This window comes from Moschus berezovskii, chromosome 20 (genome assembly GCF_049115385.1).
Source record: "Moschus berezovskii isolate FMDL1 chromosome 20, NW_MosBer_1.0, whole genome shotgun sequence".
NCBI classification, from domain to species: domain Eukaryota; kingdom Metazoa; phylum Chordata; class Mammalia; order Artiodactyla; family Moschidae; genus Moschus; species Moschus berezovskii.
In genome coordinates, this window is record NC_142479.1 from 45,199,500 (window position 1) to 45,218,403 (window position 18,904).

Below are 18,904 nucleotides of genomic sequence, written 5' to 3' on the forward strand. Positions count from 1 at the left end.
AAAAGGCCACATGTCTAAACTGAGCTTATCCTTAAGCCATCTCAGCCCAACCAGGAGACATGTGAGTACAGATACAGCTTGAAAGAGGACCCTCCCTGCCATCAAATCATCTTCTCAACTGAGGCTCCAGAAACAAAAGGATCAGAGAAAAGCCACAGGCACTGTTCACCTTCCAAATTCTTGGCCCACAGAATCCATAAACATAATAAAATGCTTCTTCTTTAACACCATTAAGTCTGGGTGTGATTTACCAACACAGCCGTAGATAATGAGAACACTTGGATGTTTTTCATACTTTTATTTTCAAGCATTTTTTGGTATGTTGTATTTATAAACGTGATGCAGGATGTTGTTCTTGTTTCCAATCTGAGAGTCTCAGAATCAGATTCCTGAGGAGGGACTCAGAGTCTTTAACAGTCAATAGTAAAGAACCACCACTTTGAGTCTTTCTGCCTTCAGTTCAGTTCAGTCCCTGAGTCGTGTCCGACTCTCCGCGACCCCATGAATCACAGCACGCCAGGCCTCCCTGTCTATCACAAACTCCCGGAGTTCACTCAAACTCATGTCCACAGAGTCGGTGATGCCATCCAGCCATCTCATTCTCCGTCGTCCCCTTCTCCTCCCGCTCCCAACCTTTCCCAGCATCAGAGTCTTTTCCAGTGAGTCAACTCGTCGCATGAGGTGGCCAAAGTATTGGAGTTTCAGCTTTAGCATCAGTCCTTCCAATGAACACCCAGGATCGATCTCCCTTAGAATGGACTGGTTGGATCTCCTTGCGGTACAAGGGACTCTCAAGAGTCTTCTCCAAGACCACAGTTCAAAAGCAGGGGCCGCGTTTTTTACGTTTTTTTTTTTTTTTTTTTACTTTCTGCCTTAAGACCCACGTTTTCCCTGCCCATCCTTCCTCTAAGAACTCAGGCACCAACTTTCTCAGGTTGATTCGCGCAGGGTTACAACCGCCCCCCATCCCCACCCCCCTCATCCGCACCCCTTTTTCCAGATACTGTTGCTCCCCGACCTCTCTCTCAGTCGCCTACCAGACCTGCCTCTGCCCAGGGGAACTTAAAAGCCCTCTCAGAACCTCGGCGGCTACTGACCAATTTACAGGGGGTGGGTGGAGGAGGTTGCCACGGAAACGGGTCCACTATCCGCGGCTCCAGCCGCGGGGCCGGCGCGGCTTCCGATTGGCTCCGCGGGCGCGCAGCGTCCTCCCTGCGCACATGCGCAGTGGCGCCGAGGCGAGGTCGCGGCGGAGCCGGGTCTCGGTGGTTCCGGGCCGGGCTTCCTAGGACCGGGCTGGACGGGTGGCTCCGGCCGAGGCTCCGTGCCCTCCGGGACGAGACGTGGCGGGCGGAGGCCCCTCTGCAGCGCGGAACCGAGCCCGCCACGCAGGCGCTGCGCCCGCCGCCATTGTTGCCCGGGGCCTCTAGGGCCGCTCCGCTGCGCGTCCGCCGGTCCGGCCACAGGTTAGGATGCGGGCGGCCTGAGGGGTGGGGGCTGCGGGGCAGACCCCACGCAGCTGCCCGCGACCTTCAGACTGCGGAGTTTGGGGGACCCCCGCCGGGTGAGGAGGCCAGGGGCGCCTCTGCCCTGCAGGCCTTAGTGAGCAACCGGCTTTAGGGGACACGGTGTGGTTGAGGGGGGCTCGGAGGTGGGGACCGTGGACAGGTGGTGTCAGGCCTGCAGTGAGGTTTTCTGTGGGAAAACTGGTTCCAAATGTATTCCTAAAGAATTGTCCTGTAGAATCTGTGCACGGGCTTCAACTCACACGGGTCCCCTCTGCTGCTTTTCCGTCCCAGACCTCAGGTAGTGATGGGCTTAGTCTGGCCGGCATCGATATGCAGAGCAGGTGGATGGCTCGCCCCTTTTCCCCAACCTTGAGGGCTTTAAAAAGTTATACTAGTTTGTTCGAAGTAACAGATTTGCTGTTGTTTTTGAGAGTCACTTGAGTCATTACAGCTTGTGTAATATCAATGACTAAAATACTGAGGCTTTTTTTTTTTTTTAATTCTGTACAAGTTAGAAGTTTGACCTGTGTTTTTACTCAGGATTCAAGTCGTTGCATCTAGCACCACACTTTTATGGCAGTCCCAACTGGTGCCCAATTGGTAAGGTCTCTAGGTCGGCTATTTCTGTTTGTATGTCTGGCGAGAGCACCAGGAATTCCTGACCTTGTGGTCTGTTCCTGTGTTTCAGGGTCTTTCCCCATCCCTACGAGTTCTGGGCTCAGAATTTGCAAGGAAGACAGCTGACTCCTCCTTGCCTCTGTTCAGCCCCTGGCTGCAGCAGCCCTCCGTAAATGTCTCGGTGGCTCTAGCATGTGACTTCAAGCACTTGGCTCTGACCTGGACAAATAAAGTCTGTTGCCAGATTGACTCTCCTATTTGTAGCAATGTTCTCCCCAAGCAGGAGGACGACCAGTTCTTCTCGCGCCCAAGTCCTGCTAACATGGAAGACAGACAAGGCTCATAGCGGACCCCGAAATGTTGAGAAGGAAATCCTTGCCTTGAGACTCCTGCGTGACACTGAGACCTGTCGGCAGAATTTCAGGAACTTCCCGTACCCAGACCTGGCCGGTCCTCGGAAAGCCTTGAACCAGCTCCGAGAGCTCTGCCTTAAGTGGCTGAGACCCGAGATTCACTCAAAGGAGCAAATCCTGGAGCTACTGGTTCTGGAGCAGTTCCTGAGCATCCTGCCTGGGGAGGTTCGGACGTGGGTAAAGTCCCAGTACCCGAGGAACAGCGAGGAAGTGGTGACGCTGGTGGAGGACTTGACTCATATTCTGAAAGAAGAAGGTAAGACTTGTAGGACTGAGGTGGGTGGAACCCAGGGTGGTCCAAAAAATAGCCATCATGTCAGAGAACAGCCCTTGGAGGTGATCACGAGAACGGAGCTCAGGGAATGAGTGAGGACCCACTTCACCTGAACCCCCTTCTCCATGGCATTCCCCTTCTACCTGCTCAGAACCCAACACATGTTCTCTGAACACAGACGATGTGTCTTGTAAAACAGTGGCCAGGTGCAATAGATGACCCCTGTGTGAGCCCTCAGGAGGTTCCCTACAGAGGTTTGAACCTTTTGCCAGTAAATAATTTGTTTTATGAACTGGATTTTAGTTTTTTAACCTATGCTTACAAATAGCTAGGAAAGTGTCCAGGGAATATTTCTTTACTAAGTAAAAAGACAACTCACAAAATTTCTATCACGTGAGGGTTTAGTAGGAAACTGTGAGTTTGGCACCTATTCCGAAGAGTCCCGGAGCAGACTTGTTTTTGAGGCCTGCACCAGGGTCTTCAGGTGAGTCACTGCCCCTTCCCTCTAGTTCTTCACAGCAGGGGTGCTGTTTCTGCTTTCCTTCTGACTCCTCTTTGCTTTAAGAAAACATCTACTGGTAAAGAGTTTCCTAGGCTCTTCAGGCACCTCTGATCTCCATCATGGTCTCTCTCTCTCTCTTTCCCAGCTGCTCCTCAGAACTTCACCCTTTCCCAGGAGACCCCAGAGGACGACTCCAAAGGAAGACAAGCTTTCCAGGCAGGGTGGTTCAATGACTTGGTTACCAAAGTGAGTGTCAGTTTATTTCTTCCTAAAACATTTATTTATTTATTTATTTGCTTACCGGGCATCTTAGTTGCAGCACTTGGGATCTTTAGTTGCAACATGTGGGATCTAGTTCCCTGACCAGGAATCAAACCTGGGGCCCCCTGCATTGGGAGTACAAAGTCTTAACCCCTGGACTAGGAGCCCGAGTGTCAGTTCCTTCTGTGATTGTAAAATGCCTCCCTCATGTGTGAAGGCATATTCTAAGCTGGCCCTCTACCTTCTGTGACCCCAGAAGTCCTATCAAAGACCTAAGCCTCAATTTTCAACTTAAGTCTCCCTGGCCTGTTAAGGTAGGTGAGCTCCTTTTACAGGAAATGGGACCCGTTGCTTCTTCTAATCATCCCTTTCCTCACCGCAGGAGGGGTGCTGTTTTATTTTCAAGGAGCAGTATCACATGGAGGCTAAAGCATTGACCTCTAGAGCCATGTGGGTCTAGATTTGGTTCTGGGTTCTGCCACGGAATCCGTGACTTGGGGCAAAGATGCTTAACTACTCATAGCCTGAGTTACTCAACTCCAATGAAAGAATATTCCTCTTGGATTGTAAGCATTAAATATTATGAGACCCATTAGTCAGGACTACAGTAAGACATCAAGAAGACCACAGTGAGATTAAACAACAGTTATTATTTTTCTTTAACAGGTAATTAAAGGCCATGACTTGTGTGGTGTTCCTGTTGATTATGAGTCTCTGTTATCTTAAGGAAGAGCAGCTCAGGCCGTCTTAAGAGAAAGGTTTACTGTAAAAGTATATGTGGTCTGAAATTGATGCTGCTGCTGCTGCTGCTAAGTCACTTCAGTCGTGTCCGACTCTGTGTGACCCCATAGACGGAAGCCCACCAGGGTCCCCCGTCCCTGGGATTCTCCAGGCAAGAACACTGGAGTGGGTTGCCATTTCCTTCTCCAGTGTGGGAAAGTGGAAAGTGAAAAGTGAAAGTGAAGTCGCTCAGTCGTGTCCGACCCTTAGCGACCCCACGGACTGCAGCCTACCAGGCTCCTCCATCCATGGGATTTTCTAGGCAATAGTACTGGAGTGGCTAGTAAAATTATTACTTATAGATAATATGAATGTTTACCCCAAAAACCTAAGGAAATCAAGGGGAAAACTGTTAGAAACAATAATGGAAAATTTGAGTAAAGTGACAACTACAGAAAATGGTTTACAAAAATTAATCATTATTATATACGTGAAAAAATCAGATCATAAAATGAAATAAAAGATTCCATTCATAGTATTACCCCCTCAAATTTAAAATAGCCAGAACTCAACATAGTATAAATTTTGCAATCTTGTGTTATTCTATGTGACATGAAAGAGGAAGCCTTAAATATTGTAAAATTGTCAGCTCTCCCTAAATTTTACACTTAACTGTGATTTGAAAATCCCAATACGGTTTTTTAAAGAAAGAAAATTTATTTGAAAAACATGTGAGAGTAACCAAGAATTTTATTTTCTTAACAAAGGAAGAACAGAGGAATGCTAACTTTACCAGACTGTAAGATGTATCTGTAAGTTCAGTATTTCAGTGTGGTTATTAGTACCAGTTTTATTTTAGAAAGGAAGAGGAAGGGCTCTGCTTTCCATAATAGAGCAGACAAAACATCTTAAAATGTCAAATTATAACGCCTTTTATTAATTCATAAGACAGCACTTGAAAAGCCGAACCTTTCAACTCTGTGTCGTCTGTGTTCACATCCCTTTCTTCTTTAAGATGGAACTGCCAATGCCTGCACTAAAAATGGTAAATCTGATTTTATTTTCATACTTCTTCTAGGCCATTTGAGTTTGCTCATCCATACACTGGGTGAATATTGGGTGGTAACCTTTAGGGTCCTGCCAACGCTCAAGACTCTGTGGTTCCCCCACCATGCATGCACCTGTGCCATCACTGTGCCCTTCCGATGTTTCAGGAATCTATGACATTCAACGATGTGGCAGTGGACATCACCCAGGAGGACTGGGAGCTCATGCGTCCTGTGCAGAAGGAATTGTACAAGACCGTGACACTGCAGAACTACTGGAACATGGTTTCTCTAGGTGAGCGTCTGTCTGTGCCCCCTAGCCACACACATGCCAGAGTCTGTCTTTCCTCAGCTCTCAAAAGTGGGTTGGGCCTAGAGGTGAACATGCTCATCTGTTCAGGCACAGAAACAGCCAATTTCTGCTCCCTTTTCCCAGATGAAAGGTTTCAAAGTGAAAGGTCATCAGGAACCACGATGCACGGCCCCCCAGGACCGCCACCCCACGCCTTGCCCAGCGCCTGCCTCCCCCACAGTCTCTGCACACGCATCCTCCAGGGTGGTGGGAGATTTTTGTCTCTGCTCCAAAAGGGCAGTGACCTCATTCATGAGATCGTGTCTGTGAACCATTCTTTTCCTGTAAGAGGTCTGTCCTCATGGGTAAGAAGGAGTCAGTTAATAAATGTAGAATGACTGTTTATCTTCAGGGTAAAACTCATTTTGTTCCTCCTGGACAGGACTTACAGTGTATAGACCAACTGTGATCCCCATGTTGGAAGAACCATGGATGGTGCTAAAAGAAATTCTAGAAGGCCCAAGTCCAGGTAAAAGAACCACCAGGGGATGAGATTCTTTGTGCTTAAGAGCCTGTGTTATCCTAAGTGTGTGAGATGTGCTTTTAAATATGGCTGAGTCACTCGCTGTACACAGAGACACCCCAGCTTGTCGAGATGACTGAGCTGCTCGGTGATGCTTCTTTCCAGATCCCATCTTCAGGAAGAGATCTACCATATATCATTTTGTACTTCTCCATGATCCTTGGTTTCCCTCTCTTAGAGCTCTGTCTGGGGCTTTCCTTGTGTTCCCTTCCTGTATCCTTAAGCACGCATGAACGTTCCCTAAGATCTTAAATTTCAGACCCTTTCGATGTCTTTTTTAATTTCTTTTACTCTGTCTATTGACAAAATCCTGTATCCACCTGCCTCCAGTCTTCTACCTCAGTTCTTCCTTTTTTATTTTCTAATTATTTAAAAAGATAACATGTTTACAAGACCAGAAATTGTAAAAATATGTAAAGCCAGAGCTATACGGACAGAAGTCTCTGTCTGTTTGCCACATTCACGCAGTTCTACATCTGTGTAGTCATCTGTGGATTGACACCTAGAATGACTATTCTAGTCCCTGATGATCTTTCATTTAAGATTCGTAGTGTCCACTGAAGATCCTTGCTTTATTACATTACAGGTTGAAAAATGATGATTTTCTAATTCTTCATCTCTTCGAAATTATTTATCTGTAAAAAACAGCTATCCCTCCTCCCATCCCGTTCTTACATGTACGTGTCACTGTGGACTAACGGAACTTTTTAAAATCCAGTGTATTATTGGTCCATTCCATTTGTGGGTTGGGGGAGTTGCTTTTAATTATCAGTTGTCCCAAATGTGGGCGATGGCCGCCTTTCAGCCCAAAGTCATGTCCTTTTGAGGCATTTCCATCCATGTTTCAGTGTGTCCTGGCAGAGGATGGTCTGCAGGCATGCCTCGTACCCACCTTAGACCTGGAATTTCTCTGAGGAACAGTGGTTCACTGTAGTGGAGATTAGTGGTGAGAAGCCAGAATCTGGGCAATGAGGGTGTTCCCTATTCTGGGTACCATTGCTTCTAGATTGGTTCAGTAGGTAGAGCTGTGAAATACGTGTGTAGGTTTCTTGAAACCTGGTTTCATACTGGTAACTCAAATTCCAGTTCAGCATTACAAGGTGCACCTTGTACCTTCCCGTATCCATTTTCTACTTCCTTTCCCACACAGTGAGTCCCCTGGTTCCCAGCATCACTATATCTGTCTGCTCATTTGCTCTGTCATAATAATACACACAAGAATGGTTTCAGAATTATATCGGTGAAATAGACTGTTCAGGTAATATTCAGAACACCTTCTTGTCCTCAGGAAATATTCCACCAAGGATACACAAGGATATCCATCAAGAATGCTGGGTTCAGAGTTAGTTGAATTCTTCCCTTCTGGTATTCTTAACAGTTTGATGTACATTTAAGCTTGTTTGATTCCATTTGGGTTCAGTTTTAGTATTTTCTTATTTCTTGATTCTTTTTTATTTACTCTTACATTTTTGAGTCTATAAGAGCATTAACATGGTTCAGAAGTCAGAACTGTAGAGAAAGGCGTGTGCTGTCTTCCCTCCTGCCCTGTTCCAACCCACTGTGTGCAGTTTTCTCTGTTCACTTGTCTCTGGTTTATCCTTCCTGTGTTTCTCTTTGCAGAGATAAATCATAAATATAATCTTAGCTCTCCTTTTGTGTAGAAAAGAAGTACATTGTACTCGTTTGCATTTCCTTTCCTTTTTTAAGGCACTGACTTCTGGTTATCTACCAGTATCAATGCTGGAATACAGTCAGTTCAGTTCAGTCGCTCAGTCGTGTCCGACTCTCTGCGACCCCATGAATCACAGCACTCCAGGCCTCCCTGTCCATCACCAACTCCCGGAATTCACTCAAACTCATGTCCATCGAGTTGGTGATGCCACCCAGCCATCTCATTCTCTGTCGTCCCCTTCTCCTCCCATCCCCAATCCTTCCCAGCATCAGAGTCTTTTCCAGTGAGTCAACTCGTCCCATGAGGTGGCCAAAGTATTGGAGTTTCAGCTTTAGCATCAGTCCTTCCAGTGAACACCCAGGATTCATCTCCTTTAGAATGGACTGGTTGGATCTCCTTGCAGTCCAAGGGACTCTCAAGAGTTTTCTCCAGCACCACAGTTCAAAAGCATCAATTCTTCGGCGATCAGCTTTCTTCACAGTCCAATTCTCACATCCATACATGACCATAGGAAAAACCATAGCCTTGACTAGACGGACCTTGGTTGGCAAAGTAATTTCTCTGCTTTTTAATATACTATCTAGGTTGGTCATAACTTTCCTTCCAAGGAGTAAGCATCTTTTAATTTCATGGCTGCAATCAGCATCCACAGTGATTTTGGAGCCCAAAAAAATAAAGTCTGACACTATTTCCACTGTTTCCCCATCTGTTTCCCATGAAGTGATGGGACCAGATGCCATAATCTTTGTTTTCTGAATGTTGAGCTTCAAGCCAAACTTTTCACTCTCCTCTTTCACTTTCATCAAGAGGCTTTTTAGTTCCTCTTCACTTTCTGCCATAAGGGTGGTGTCATCTGCATATCTGAGGTTTTTGATATTTCTCCCAGCAATCTTGATTCCAGCTTGTGCTTCTTCCAGCCCAGCATTCCTCATGATGTACTCTGCGTACAAGTTTAATAAGCAGGGTGACAATATACAACCTTGACGTACTCCTTTTCTTATTTGGAACCAGTCTGTACCATGTACAGTTCTGACTGTTGCTTCCTAACCTGCATACAGGTTTCTCAAGAGGCAGGTCAGGTGGTCTGGTATTGCCATCTCTTTCAGAATTTTCCACAGTTTATGGTGATCCACACAGCCAAAGGCTTTGGCATAGTCAATAAAGCAGAAATAGATGTTTTTCTGGAACTCTCTTGCTTTCTCCATGATCCAGCAGATGTTAGAAATTTGATCTCTGGTGCCTCTGCCTTTTCTAAAACCTGCTTGAACATCTGGGAGTTCACGGTTCACATATTGCTGAAGCCTGGCTTGGAGAAGTTTGAGCATGACTTCACTAGCGTGTGAGATGAGTGCAATTGTGCGGTAGTTTGAGCATTCTTTGGCATTGCCTTTCTTTGGGATTGGAATGAAGACTGACCTTTTCCAGTCCTGTGGCCACTGCTGAGTTTTCCAGATTTGCTGGCATATTGAGTGCAGCACTTTCACAGCATCATCTTTCAAGATTTGAAATAGCTCAACTGGAATTCCATCACCTCCACTAGCTTTGTTCATAGTGATGCTTTCTAAGGCCCACTTGACTTCACATTCCAAGATGTCTGGCTCTAGGTCAGTGATCACGTTATCATGATTATCTTGGTCGTGAAGATCTTTGATGGGGGAGCCTGGTGGGCTTCCATCTATTAGGTCACACAGAGTCAGACATGACTGAAGTGACTTAGCAGCAGCAGCAGCAACAGTAAATTAAATATTTAATTAAATTAATTAATTAAATTACTAATAATGACAGAGAATAACATGCTCCCTTAGAGCAGATTGCTTCACTTTTTTAAAAAGTTAACTTTATCTAATCACCAGGTGTTTTAAGGGTGCTACTTGAGAAACTGATTCTTACAATTTATGGCCTATTGGCTGTAGTTGACAGAGTGCCACAAAATATACACCAAATTATTTAGGGAGTGATTTCAGCACAGTCTAAATACTGAGAAAACAGGTGGCAGGATGGAACTAGCCCTGCACTGCAGTCAGGACAGTCTTCTGGGAGGCACTGCCCCTCTGGGGCCACTTCAGTTTTTCAGATGATTCAGGTTGAATTAAGGCTCTAAACCCCAAAAGGGGGCCTATTGTGGGGGATGTTGCTCCCACCAAAGAGGACAAAACTGAGAAAGACAAGTTCCTCTCCTCCTTCAGCTGAGGTGAGGTTTTGCGTCTTGTTTATTTTTCTAGCCCATCCTCTATAAAGAGGGTGTGGCACCGAGCATACAGGCTCCTGCCCGCTGCCCCTCCTGGTTGGCTACAGGCTCTGTCTTCTGGCCCCCAAACCTCTTGCATCCTTAATGGGCAGCTAGAGGCCATAAATGGCAACCCACTCTAGTGTTCTTGCCTGGAGAATCCCAGGGACGGGGGAGCCTGGTGGGCTTCCGTCTAAGGGGTCACACAGAGTCGGACACGACTGAAGTGACTCAGCAGCAGCAGCAGCAGAGGCCATAAACAGGATGGAGGAGTGTTTCGGGCAGTCAGCATCAACTTCCAAGACTTCTGCTTTTACTTGATTTGGGGCCTCTAAGGGTTTTACTTTCTTAGTGGCTCAGAGAGGTGTAAGTTGAACCTTTGGTTACAACATCTCATCAGTCATGCTTGAGGAGTGGGAACTTTGACGACTCACAAATAGAGCATCTGTGTTGGTCTCTGACGGCCAGTCCTGTCTCAGAATTTCATGGTTCTCTTTACATCATACAGGACCACCTATCACTTCAGGTTCAGACCAGACCTCCCCCCATCCTTGATATCCCTCCCTTGATAGCCTGATCAACACTGATCTCTCCTGCTAGAAATATTACACCACTGTGTGATACCTTGTGCTCTTAATCCATCCTTTCTGGTTAGTTGCATACACATATTTTAGCCCTGCTTAATGGTCTCATTGGTTTAATTATGTATGCTTATAATAGCGATTTCTTTGTTGTCATCATTCAGACTTGTTACTTTAAGCTTGTTAATTATAATTTCATTTATTTGATTTATTTATTTATTTGGCTGCACCAGGTCTTTAGTTTGCAGCATGTGGGATTTAATTCCCTTACCAAGGATTGAACCCAGGCCCCCTGCTTTGGGACCTTGGAATCTTAGCCACTGGACCACCAGGGAAGTCCCTAATTATAACTTTAGTACTTCCTTCTCAGGTGTATGGAACATTCTGTCATAGACTAATTCTGATCACATAGAAGCTAAACCCAGTTTCTGGGACTGTCTCATCTCTATATATACATATACACACTACTTGTGTGCTTGTGCTCAGTTGCTCAGTTGTGTCTAGCTTTGCAACCCCATGGAATGTAGCCCTTCAGGCTCTTCTGTCCATGGTATTTTCCCAACAAGAATACTAGAGCAGATTGCCATTTCCTGCTCCAGCCATTTTCCCACCTCAGGGATGGAACCCGTGTCTTGCATCTCCTGCATTGGTAGGTGGATTCTTCACTGCTGAGCCACCTCAGAAGCCATATATATATGTGTGTGTGTGTATATGTATGTGTGTATACACACACACACATATATACACAGACACACACACATATACACATACATACACACACACACTTTCCCATACATGCCATTAACATTCTCATTTTGGTTTTTTTTTTTAAGGAGGAAGTAATAAATCCTGGTTTAAGAAAGTTGTTTTTAAATTTTTTTCCACTAGATAAATAATACATCAACATTTGTAGTACTAAATAACAAAGAAATACAGGCAGTGTCTTGAAAATCAGAAAATATTTTGTGAAGCTTAAAAATCCTATGTTGGCATCTTGATAATATTTACCTAGTTCTAGTGAATTTTCATGCTAGTCATAATACTGCTTTTTTCATTTAACATTATTCCTAAGCATTTTGTAATGTCTAATTTTTGTATTCAAATCAAAGTAATAAAAGTAGTGTGTTATTCGAAGCAGCACAAGGCAGAGTAATGAACTATATGTCTCCCTTTCCTTAACCACATGTATGTGCAGGCATGCAGAGAATGCTGATCTGAGGGGTGAAGGCCCTGGTTTGGGGTGAGGAGTCGGAGATACACATCTTAACACTGATGGGATCTTTCCCTACATACCATTTTCTCTCTTTTTTTCCTGTTAATATGCCCTGCACACTTTTTCAGGTCAATGTACCTACTATTCCATTATCTCCTATTCTAACTAGTCCTTTCTTGATGGATGAGTCTACTGAATGGATATATTTGTAAATATCCTACTTTGAGCTGCATCTTAGAAAGTTTCTGAACTGTCTAGTATTGTTTGTACTGTATTATAAACTCTATTTGATGTTTCATTATATAATTCTTAATATTTTCAAGTTACAAATTTCTTACCTGATTTCAAAGGTGTTATAGCTTAAATTTGTTTTAAGTCATCATAATGAAACATAGGCATCAACAAATGAATATTTGATGGCTTTGCCGTCAGGTTTTGGGGTCCCTGCGTGTGTGTGCACGCACATGTGCATGCTTTCATTTGAGTTCACCATTTTACAGCAAGGTATTGTCATTTATTTTACCAGGTTCACTTGAGTGGCCTCCATATCCAGAGTCTCATGCCTTTTTCTGAAGGAAATGTAAAAGAAGGATAAGCCATTTCCAGAGTTTGCATCTGAGTTGGAAATAAACACACAAAACTATGAAATAATGTAAGGCCAACTTCTGCCATAGGCCCAACATTATATTAAGCTGAACTATATGAAACTGCTGATATTCTGCTATATTGACCTATATACAAGGCTGCTGCTGCTGCTGCTAAGTCACTTCAGTCGTGTCCGACTCTGTGTGACCCCGTAGACGGAAGCCCACCAGGCTCCCCCGTCCCTGGGATTCTCCAGGCAAGAACACTGGAGTGGGTTGCCATTTCCTTCTCCAATGTGTGAAAGTGAAAAGTGAAAGTGAAGTCGCTCAGTCGGGTCCAACCCTTAGCGACCCCATGGACTGCAGCCTACCAGGCTGCTCCATCCATGGGATTTTCTAGGCAAGAGTACTGGAGTGGCTTGCCATTGCCTTCTCCGATATACAAGGCAGTTTTGTATAATTCAAGGCAGTTTTGTATAATTCAACTTAATCTGTACTTTAGGATTCTAAGAAGGAGAAAGAAACATGAGCTGGGCCATAAGCATCTTTCTTAATAGGTGAAGGTGTCATAAGAGAAATCTGGAGTCTGGAATTAGTGGCACCTTCAGAAGATGATGAGGACACAGTTGTAAGTTATGTGGATAACTTCGGACTTTAAGGTGAGGTTAGAAAAGGGTAGATTATTTGGGGCCTGAGTACTGAATGGAGGTATTTTAACTTTTTTCCTTTAACTTTCATCCTTTAAGCCACTGATCCTGAAACTTCAATGTGACTTAAACCTCCTGGAGGGCTCAGCCCTACTCCCAAGGTTTCTGCCTCAGGGTGTCTGGGGGGACCCCACTCACTTGATGTGTTTCAGGTGACAGGGATGCTTACGCTGAGGGTCTGGACCACTGCTCCAAGGCTGTAGGAGTTACTATAAGTATTAAAGCAGGGATGCACGCCATGAAACTGCCCAGGATATCATGAGGATGTGCAGGGTAGATTGGAAGGAGGGGTGGTGACAGCCAGCCTGCTTTATGACCTGTTATGTAAATTAACTTATATGATTATAAATGATTATGTAATGAAAGTCACGCCACATTGTTCTTCATCTGTTTTCACTTCTTAGCTCTGTTGCCTGACCTCACCTATTCTAGTAACTCCACACTGGTGTTAAATAAGGAGGAGCCGCTCCTCCTTCAACTATTTAGGCCTGTTTTCTGCTGTTTTATCCTCCTTGCCTGCACGTTGAGGACCATGTTATGAGGCTGTCAAAGCCACAGTCTTTTTAGGCATTTTATTCATGTTCATTATGTTGTTTCTACTTTAGTAGTTTCCTTTCTCCAAACAGAGGAAGACTTTTTTATGTATATTTTTTAAATTTCAGAATGGGAAACCAAAGCCCAAGAGTGTACTCTGGTGGAAAATGTTTCTAAACTCAAAAGGGATGGAATCAAGCTCATCAAACTGGAAGAATCCTATGACTATGATGACAGAATGGAGGGGCAAGTGGCAGAGACCTTCAGGAGAATTCCCAGCAAAAGGAGACATTTCAGTGTGAAGTCAGTCCTTTCACAAGAAGATGGTCCTGTAGAAGACTATAAATATGATATATATAGAAGTGATTTTGAAAAGCATTCAAACCTAATTATGCAGTTTGGTACCCAGTCAGACAATAAAACTTTCACGTACGATGAAGACAAGCCCTTCAGCCCCGGCATCGTACACAGGAAAATATACCCCGGAGAGAAGCCTTATAAGTGTAAGGTGTGTGGGAAGAAGTTCAGGAAGTACCCATCCCTCATCGCACACCAAAACAGCCATGCCAAAGAGAAGTCTTACGAATGTGAAGAGTGCGGCAAAGAGTTCAGACATGTCTCATCCCTCATCGCACATCAGAGGATGCACACGGGGGAGAAGCCCTACGAATGCCACCAGTGCGGGAAAGCCTTCAGCCAGCGTGCCCACCTCACCATCCACCAGCGGATCCACACAGGAGAGAAACCCTACAAGTGTGACGACTGCGGGAAAGACTTCAGCCAGCGTGCTCACCTCACCATCCACCAGAGGACACACACGGGAGAGAAACCCTACAAGTGCTTGGAATGCGGTAAAACCTTCAGCCACAGCTCATCACTCATTAATCACCAGAGGGTTCACACTGGAGAAAAACCTTACATATGCAACGAGTGTGGGAAGACCTTCAGCCAGAGCACACACCTCCTCCAACATCAGAAGATACACACAGGAAAGAAACCGTACAAGTGCAATGAGTGCTGGAAAGTGTTCAGCCAGAGCACTTACCTTATTCGACACCAGAGAATTCACTCCGGAGAGAAGTGTTACAAGTGCAGCGAGTGTGGGAAAGCCTTCGCCCACTCCTCCACACTCATCCAGCACCAGACCACTCACACTGGAGAGAAGTCCTATATATGCAGCATCTGCGGGAAGGCCTTCAGCCAGAGCGCAAACCTCACCCAGCATCACAGAACACACACCGGGGAGAAACCCTATAAGTGCAGCGTGTGTGGGAAAGCGTTCAGCCAGAGCGTTCACCTGACTCAGCACCAGAGGATTCACAATGGAGAAAAGCCGTTTAAATGCAACACATGTGGGAAAGCGTACAGACAGGGCGCGAACCTTACCCAGCACCAAAGGATCCACACCGGAGAGAAGCCCTACAAATGCAACGCGTGTGGGAAGGCATTCATTTATTCCTCCTCACTCAATCAGCACCAGAGAACCCACACTGGGGAGCGACCCTATAAGTGTAGCGCGTGCAACAAAGACTTCAGCCAGAGAACATGCCTTATTCAGCACCAGCGGATTCACACGGGGGAGAAGCCCTACGCGTGCCGCATTTGTGGCAAAAGCTTCACCCAGAGTACCAACCTCATCCAGCATCAGCGGGTCCACACAGGTGCCAGACATCGGAACTAACGCACGCGGGAGACTGCGCACAGGTTTTCAAACCTAATCGCTCTACGTTTAGTCTTGTACTCTGCTTGTTGAAAACGTTATTCAAAAGAAGTGCAATATGGGTTAGATTTTTGGCTCAACAGAAGTACCGGAGTCGGTGATGGGAGTATAACCTATTTAAATGTACTGTGAATTTTCAGATGAAAACATTCACTTCATAATAACCTTTACTTGATACTGGTTTAGTTCATCCCAGAAAGAAACCCTAGGAAAGGAAGAGTGCCAGAAACCTGTTAGTCGCTAACTCAGACCGAGTTTCAAGTACTTCATCATGAGGCCTTAAGAATGTACTGTAACAGGAAGGCTTCCATCCAGTAGAGCTTCCACACCAGAGGGTAATCCCAGGGTGACAGAACAGAAGAACTGCCCTCCGGCCTTTAGTTCTTCCCCGCTTTGAAGCCTTAATTATGTAAAGGGCCCCCTTCCCTTTTCCTGTTATGCCATAACTGCCATGTGAAGCCAGTAGGTTTGCTGAAAAAGAAAACGGTTGAAAGTATGTTAAGGAAGGACTTCTGTGTGACCACTGTTTAATTATGCTTTCCTCTAAATACTGAGATGTTAAAAGGAAGAGCAGCCTAGTGAAAGATGATCTGTTAGGAGAAGCTAATGTGTCTGTAACCCTTAGATACGTGCACAAATTTTCTTAAACAGGCAAAAATTAAAATTTAATTTAAAATGTAGATATGTTTAGTATCTGAAACATAATAGCCTGAGTCTTACTAGCTTTTGACAGACTTCCCAGGTGACTCAGTGGTAAAGAATCCGCCTGCCAATCAGGAGACGCAGGAGAGCCGGGTTTGATCCCTGGGTTGGGAAGATCCCCTGGAGGAAATGGCAACCCACTCCAGTATTTTTGTTCCAGGCAATGGGGTTGCAGAGAGTTGGACACAACTGAGCACGCACTAGCTTTCGACAGCTGTCATCCAGAAGAAAAAAAAGAATACAGTTCTCCCCCCGCCATCTGATTCCTAAATTCACAGTTCCTTTTTTTTCCCCCCATCTGACTCCTAAAATCATACTCTAAGGCTCCCCCATGACTGTCTTACTGTAGAAAGTCCGTTTCTTCCTTTGAAACATGTTTCTTGAGTGCCTGCTGTGCTCAGGTCCCAGACCTCCTAGTTGGATCCTTCCAGGGCTTAATTGCTGAAAGTCACAGCTGACTGAAGCAACAGCTTTTTAAAATAATGAAAGGTAACAAAGTTAAGGATGTGATCTTAACCAGTGCTTCCTGGAATGAACCTAAGAAACCTGCTGAAATGGGTTGCTAAATGCAACCCCGTTATCTTAAGTAAGTAATGAATGAAAGCAGCTATTTAAACAGTATGAGGAAAAAGTCAGTAGTGGGAAATGGGTTTGAGTTTAGTACAGAAAGTGGGTCAGGGGAAAAAATCTGAAGACTTAAGGGTGAGGAAAGAGGATACAGAGGCTACTTACGGCTGAAATGTTACTAGACGTGATTACCTAAGAAAATAAGAGTGGCCACGTGAATGAAAAAGCAAATCAGCCTATTTATAAGAAACTAAAATTGAAATGACTGGTTTCAAAAGAATCACTGAAATTGGTACTCCTCGTACATGTAAGTAAAATAGGGATTACTCTTAAGATAATGGGACATTTCATTGGAAAAAGCATTGATGCAGAAACTATCACTCTTGCAGTAATTATTAAACAGTAATAACTGTGGGGCCCCAAGCAGCACACAAGGAAAACTGGTAGAAACACAATTAGAAATAGGTGAAACCACTACTGTATGTACTGTCCACAGCATTGCACTCTCAGAATTTCAGACCATGTGCTGACAGCTGACCTTCCCTTCTGCTTGTGTTCCTTCAGTGCCTTGCCTTTGGTAGGTGGTTGAGATATGCTGGTTGAATTAATGAATATGTAGTCAAGTTAGGCTGGAGTAATAAGGTAGAGTAACTGATGTGGCGTGAAATTGGCAAATCTTTGTAGTTTTTGGTGCATACATGCAAAGAAATATGTAACAAATATTGGCCATTTGTTACTAATAGGAATAACTTCAAAATGAAGAACCAGAATCCCCAAATCTTACTAGCAGGGATATTCCTAAAAAGTCATGGGACATCTTTCTATAAGAAGCTTTCCTGAGTTAGGTGAGGAAAACCTGATATAAATTCTGGTGCCATAAATAACACTGGAAGCCACGTGTGGACCATGCAGCTTCATTTGGATATTGGAAAGACCTGAGGGGGAGGTGGCAAAGGACCTGGAGTGCCACCATCTTCCAGGTTATCGAGCATTTTCTTCAAGAAGCTGCTTTCCCCTTGTCCTCCTAGTAGTTAACCTCGATGTCATGGAATCACCCTTCAGAAAGTGCAGGTTTTCTCGAGGTTGCATAATTCTCAGATTATGCTCATGCCATAGTTATGTTAAAAAAAAATAACCATTGTATTTAAGGTGCAATTTTTGTAACAGCACTTCATACCTTATACTTTATTCTCCTGGAAAGAAAGTGTGGAGTGTCCATAGCTCCTTTCTTTGCATTAATCCGTGTTTCCTACCTTTGTGTGTTTTATGTAAATAATTTATAAGGTCTTCCACTGAAAACACTGAGGCAGTTGATGCCCTTATAATAATAATCGTGGAGAATCCTATATCTTCATGTTTTTCTCACTTTTACAGTTGTCTGATCCATGCTTTGAAGTTTTTTTTAAACAGGTAGTCTTTTATTTTCCACAGCTTTTTATTATGAAATGTTCAAATATACAGAAAAGTTAAATAATAAAATGAATTATATATATCCACCTAGATTCAGAAATTAACATTTTGCCATGTTTTTTACTGAACAACTGGAGCGTAACTTAGATATTTCACCCCTAAACACTAACCGTGCGTCACATAAAAACAACCACAATAACATTACATATTTCAAAAAATGAACATTAATTCCCAACTCTCAAGCACTCAGTCTGTGTTTCCATCTTCAAGCCATACAGATGTTTGTCTGTTCCATCCACCCTGAATAGCTTCCTACCTTGAGGTTTTTTTCCCAGGACTTTTTTTTTCCTCCTTTAAATAGAGCAGGTCAGTTGTAGAATGTCTTTGAGGATTTAACAGATTGTACATGTGGTTTGTTTATCTTCTTCCTGTAGTTTCTGTAAATTAGCAGTTAGGGCCAAAGACTTGGTGTATTCATGTTACACATTTTTTACATTAACACCTCACAGATGTATTTCATATCGCATCCCATCAAAAGTCTCAATATCAGGTTGACTAGGGACTTCCCTGGCAGTCCAGTGATTAAGACTGCACTCCCAATGCAGGGGACATGGGTTTGATCCATGGTTGGGGAATCCTGCATGCTGCCTGGCACAGCCAAAAAAAAAAGGATGACTCACTGTGGTGCAAAATTTGATTACATCTTCCCAACTTAAAAGGATGTCCTTGCTGTTGCAGGTAACAGATAACCTGTGCACTGATGTGGCAGG

General features: G+C 44.4%; 2 protein-coding genes across 4 annotated transcripts; both read left to right on the top strand.

The window, feature by feature from the left end:
- The first annotated feature begins 1,220 nt into the window (after positions 1–1,220).
- Positions 1,221–2,332, top strand: LOC129544176 (uncharacterized). The gene is given in 5 exon segments (XM_088828925.1): positions 1,221–1,254; positions 1,257–1,301; positions 1,304–1,466; positions 2,049–2,108; positions 2,197–2,332. Coding segments are annotated over 5 exon segments (405 nt in total). The 3' UTR covers positions 2,300–2,332.
- On the top strand, positions 2,246–18,904 carry ZNF287 (zinc finger protein 287). Of its 3 annotated transcripts, XM_055407350.2 has the most exons (6): positions 2,246–2,795; positions 3,461–3,561; positions 5,511–5,637; positions 5,779–5,985; positions 6,077–6,163; positions 13,864–18,904. In XM_055407350.2, exons 1-6 carry the CDS (start codon positions 2,393–2,395, stop codon positions 15,414–15,416), a joined length of 2,478 nt encoding a protein of 825 aa, XP_055263325.2. In that variant the 5' UTR covers positions 2,246–2,392; the 3' UTR covers positions 15,417–18,904. The 3 variants fall into 3 exon arrangements, with proteins under 3 accessions (XP_055263325.2, XP_055263327.2, XP_088685050.1); XM_055407352.2 differs by lacking the exon at positions 5,779–5,985; XM_088828924.1 differs by lacking the exons at positions 2,246–2,795; positions 3,461–3,561 and adding an exon at positions 4,326–5,341.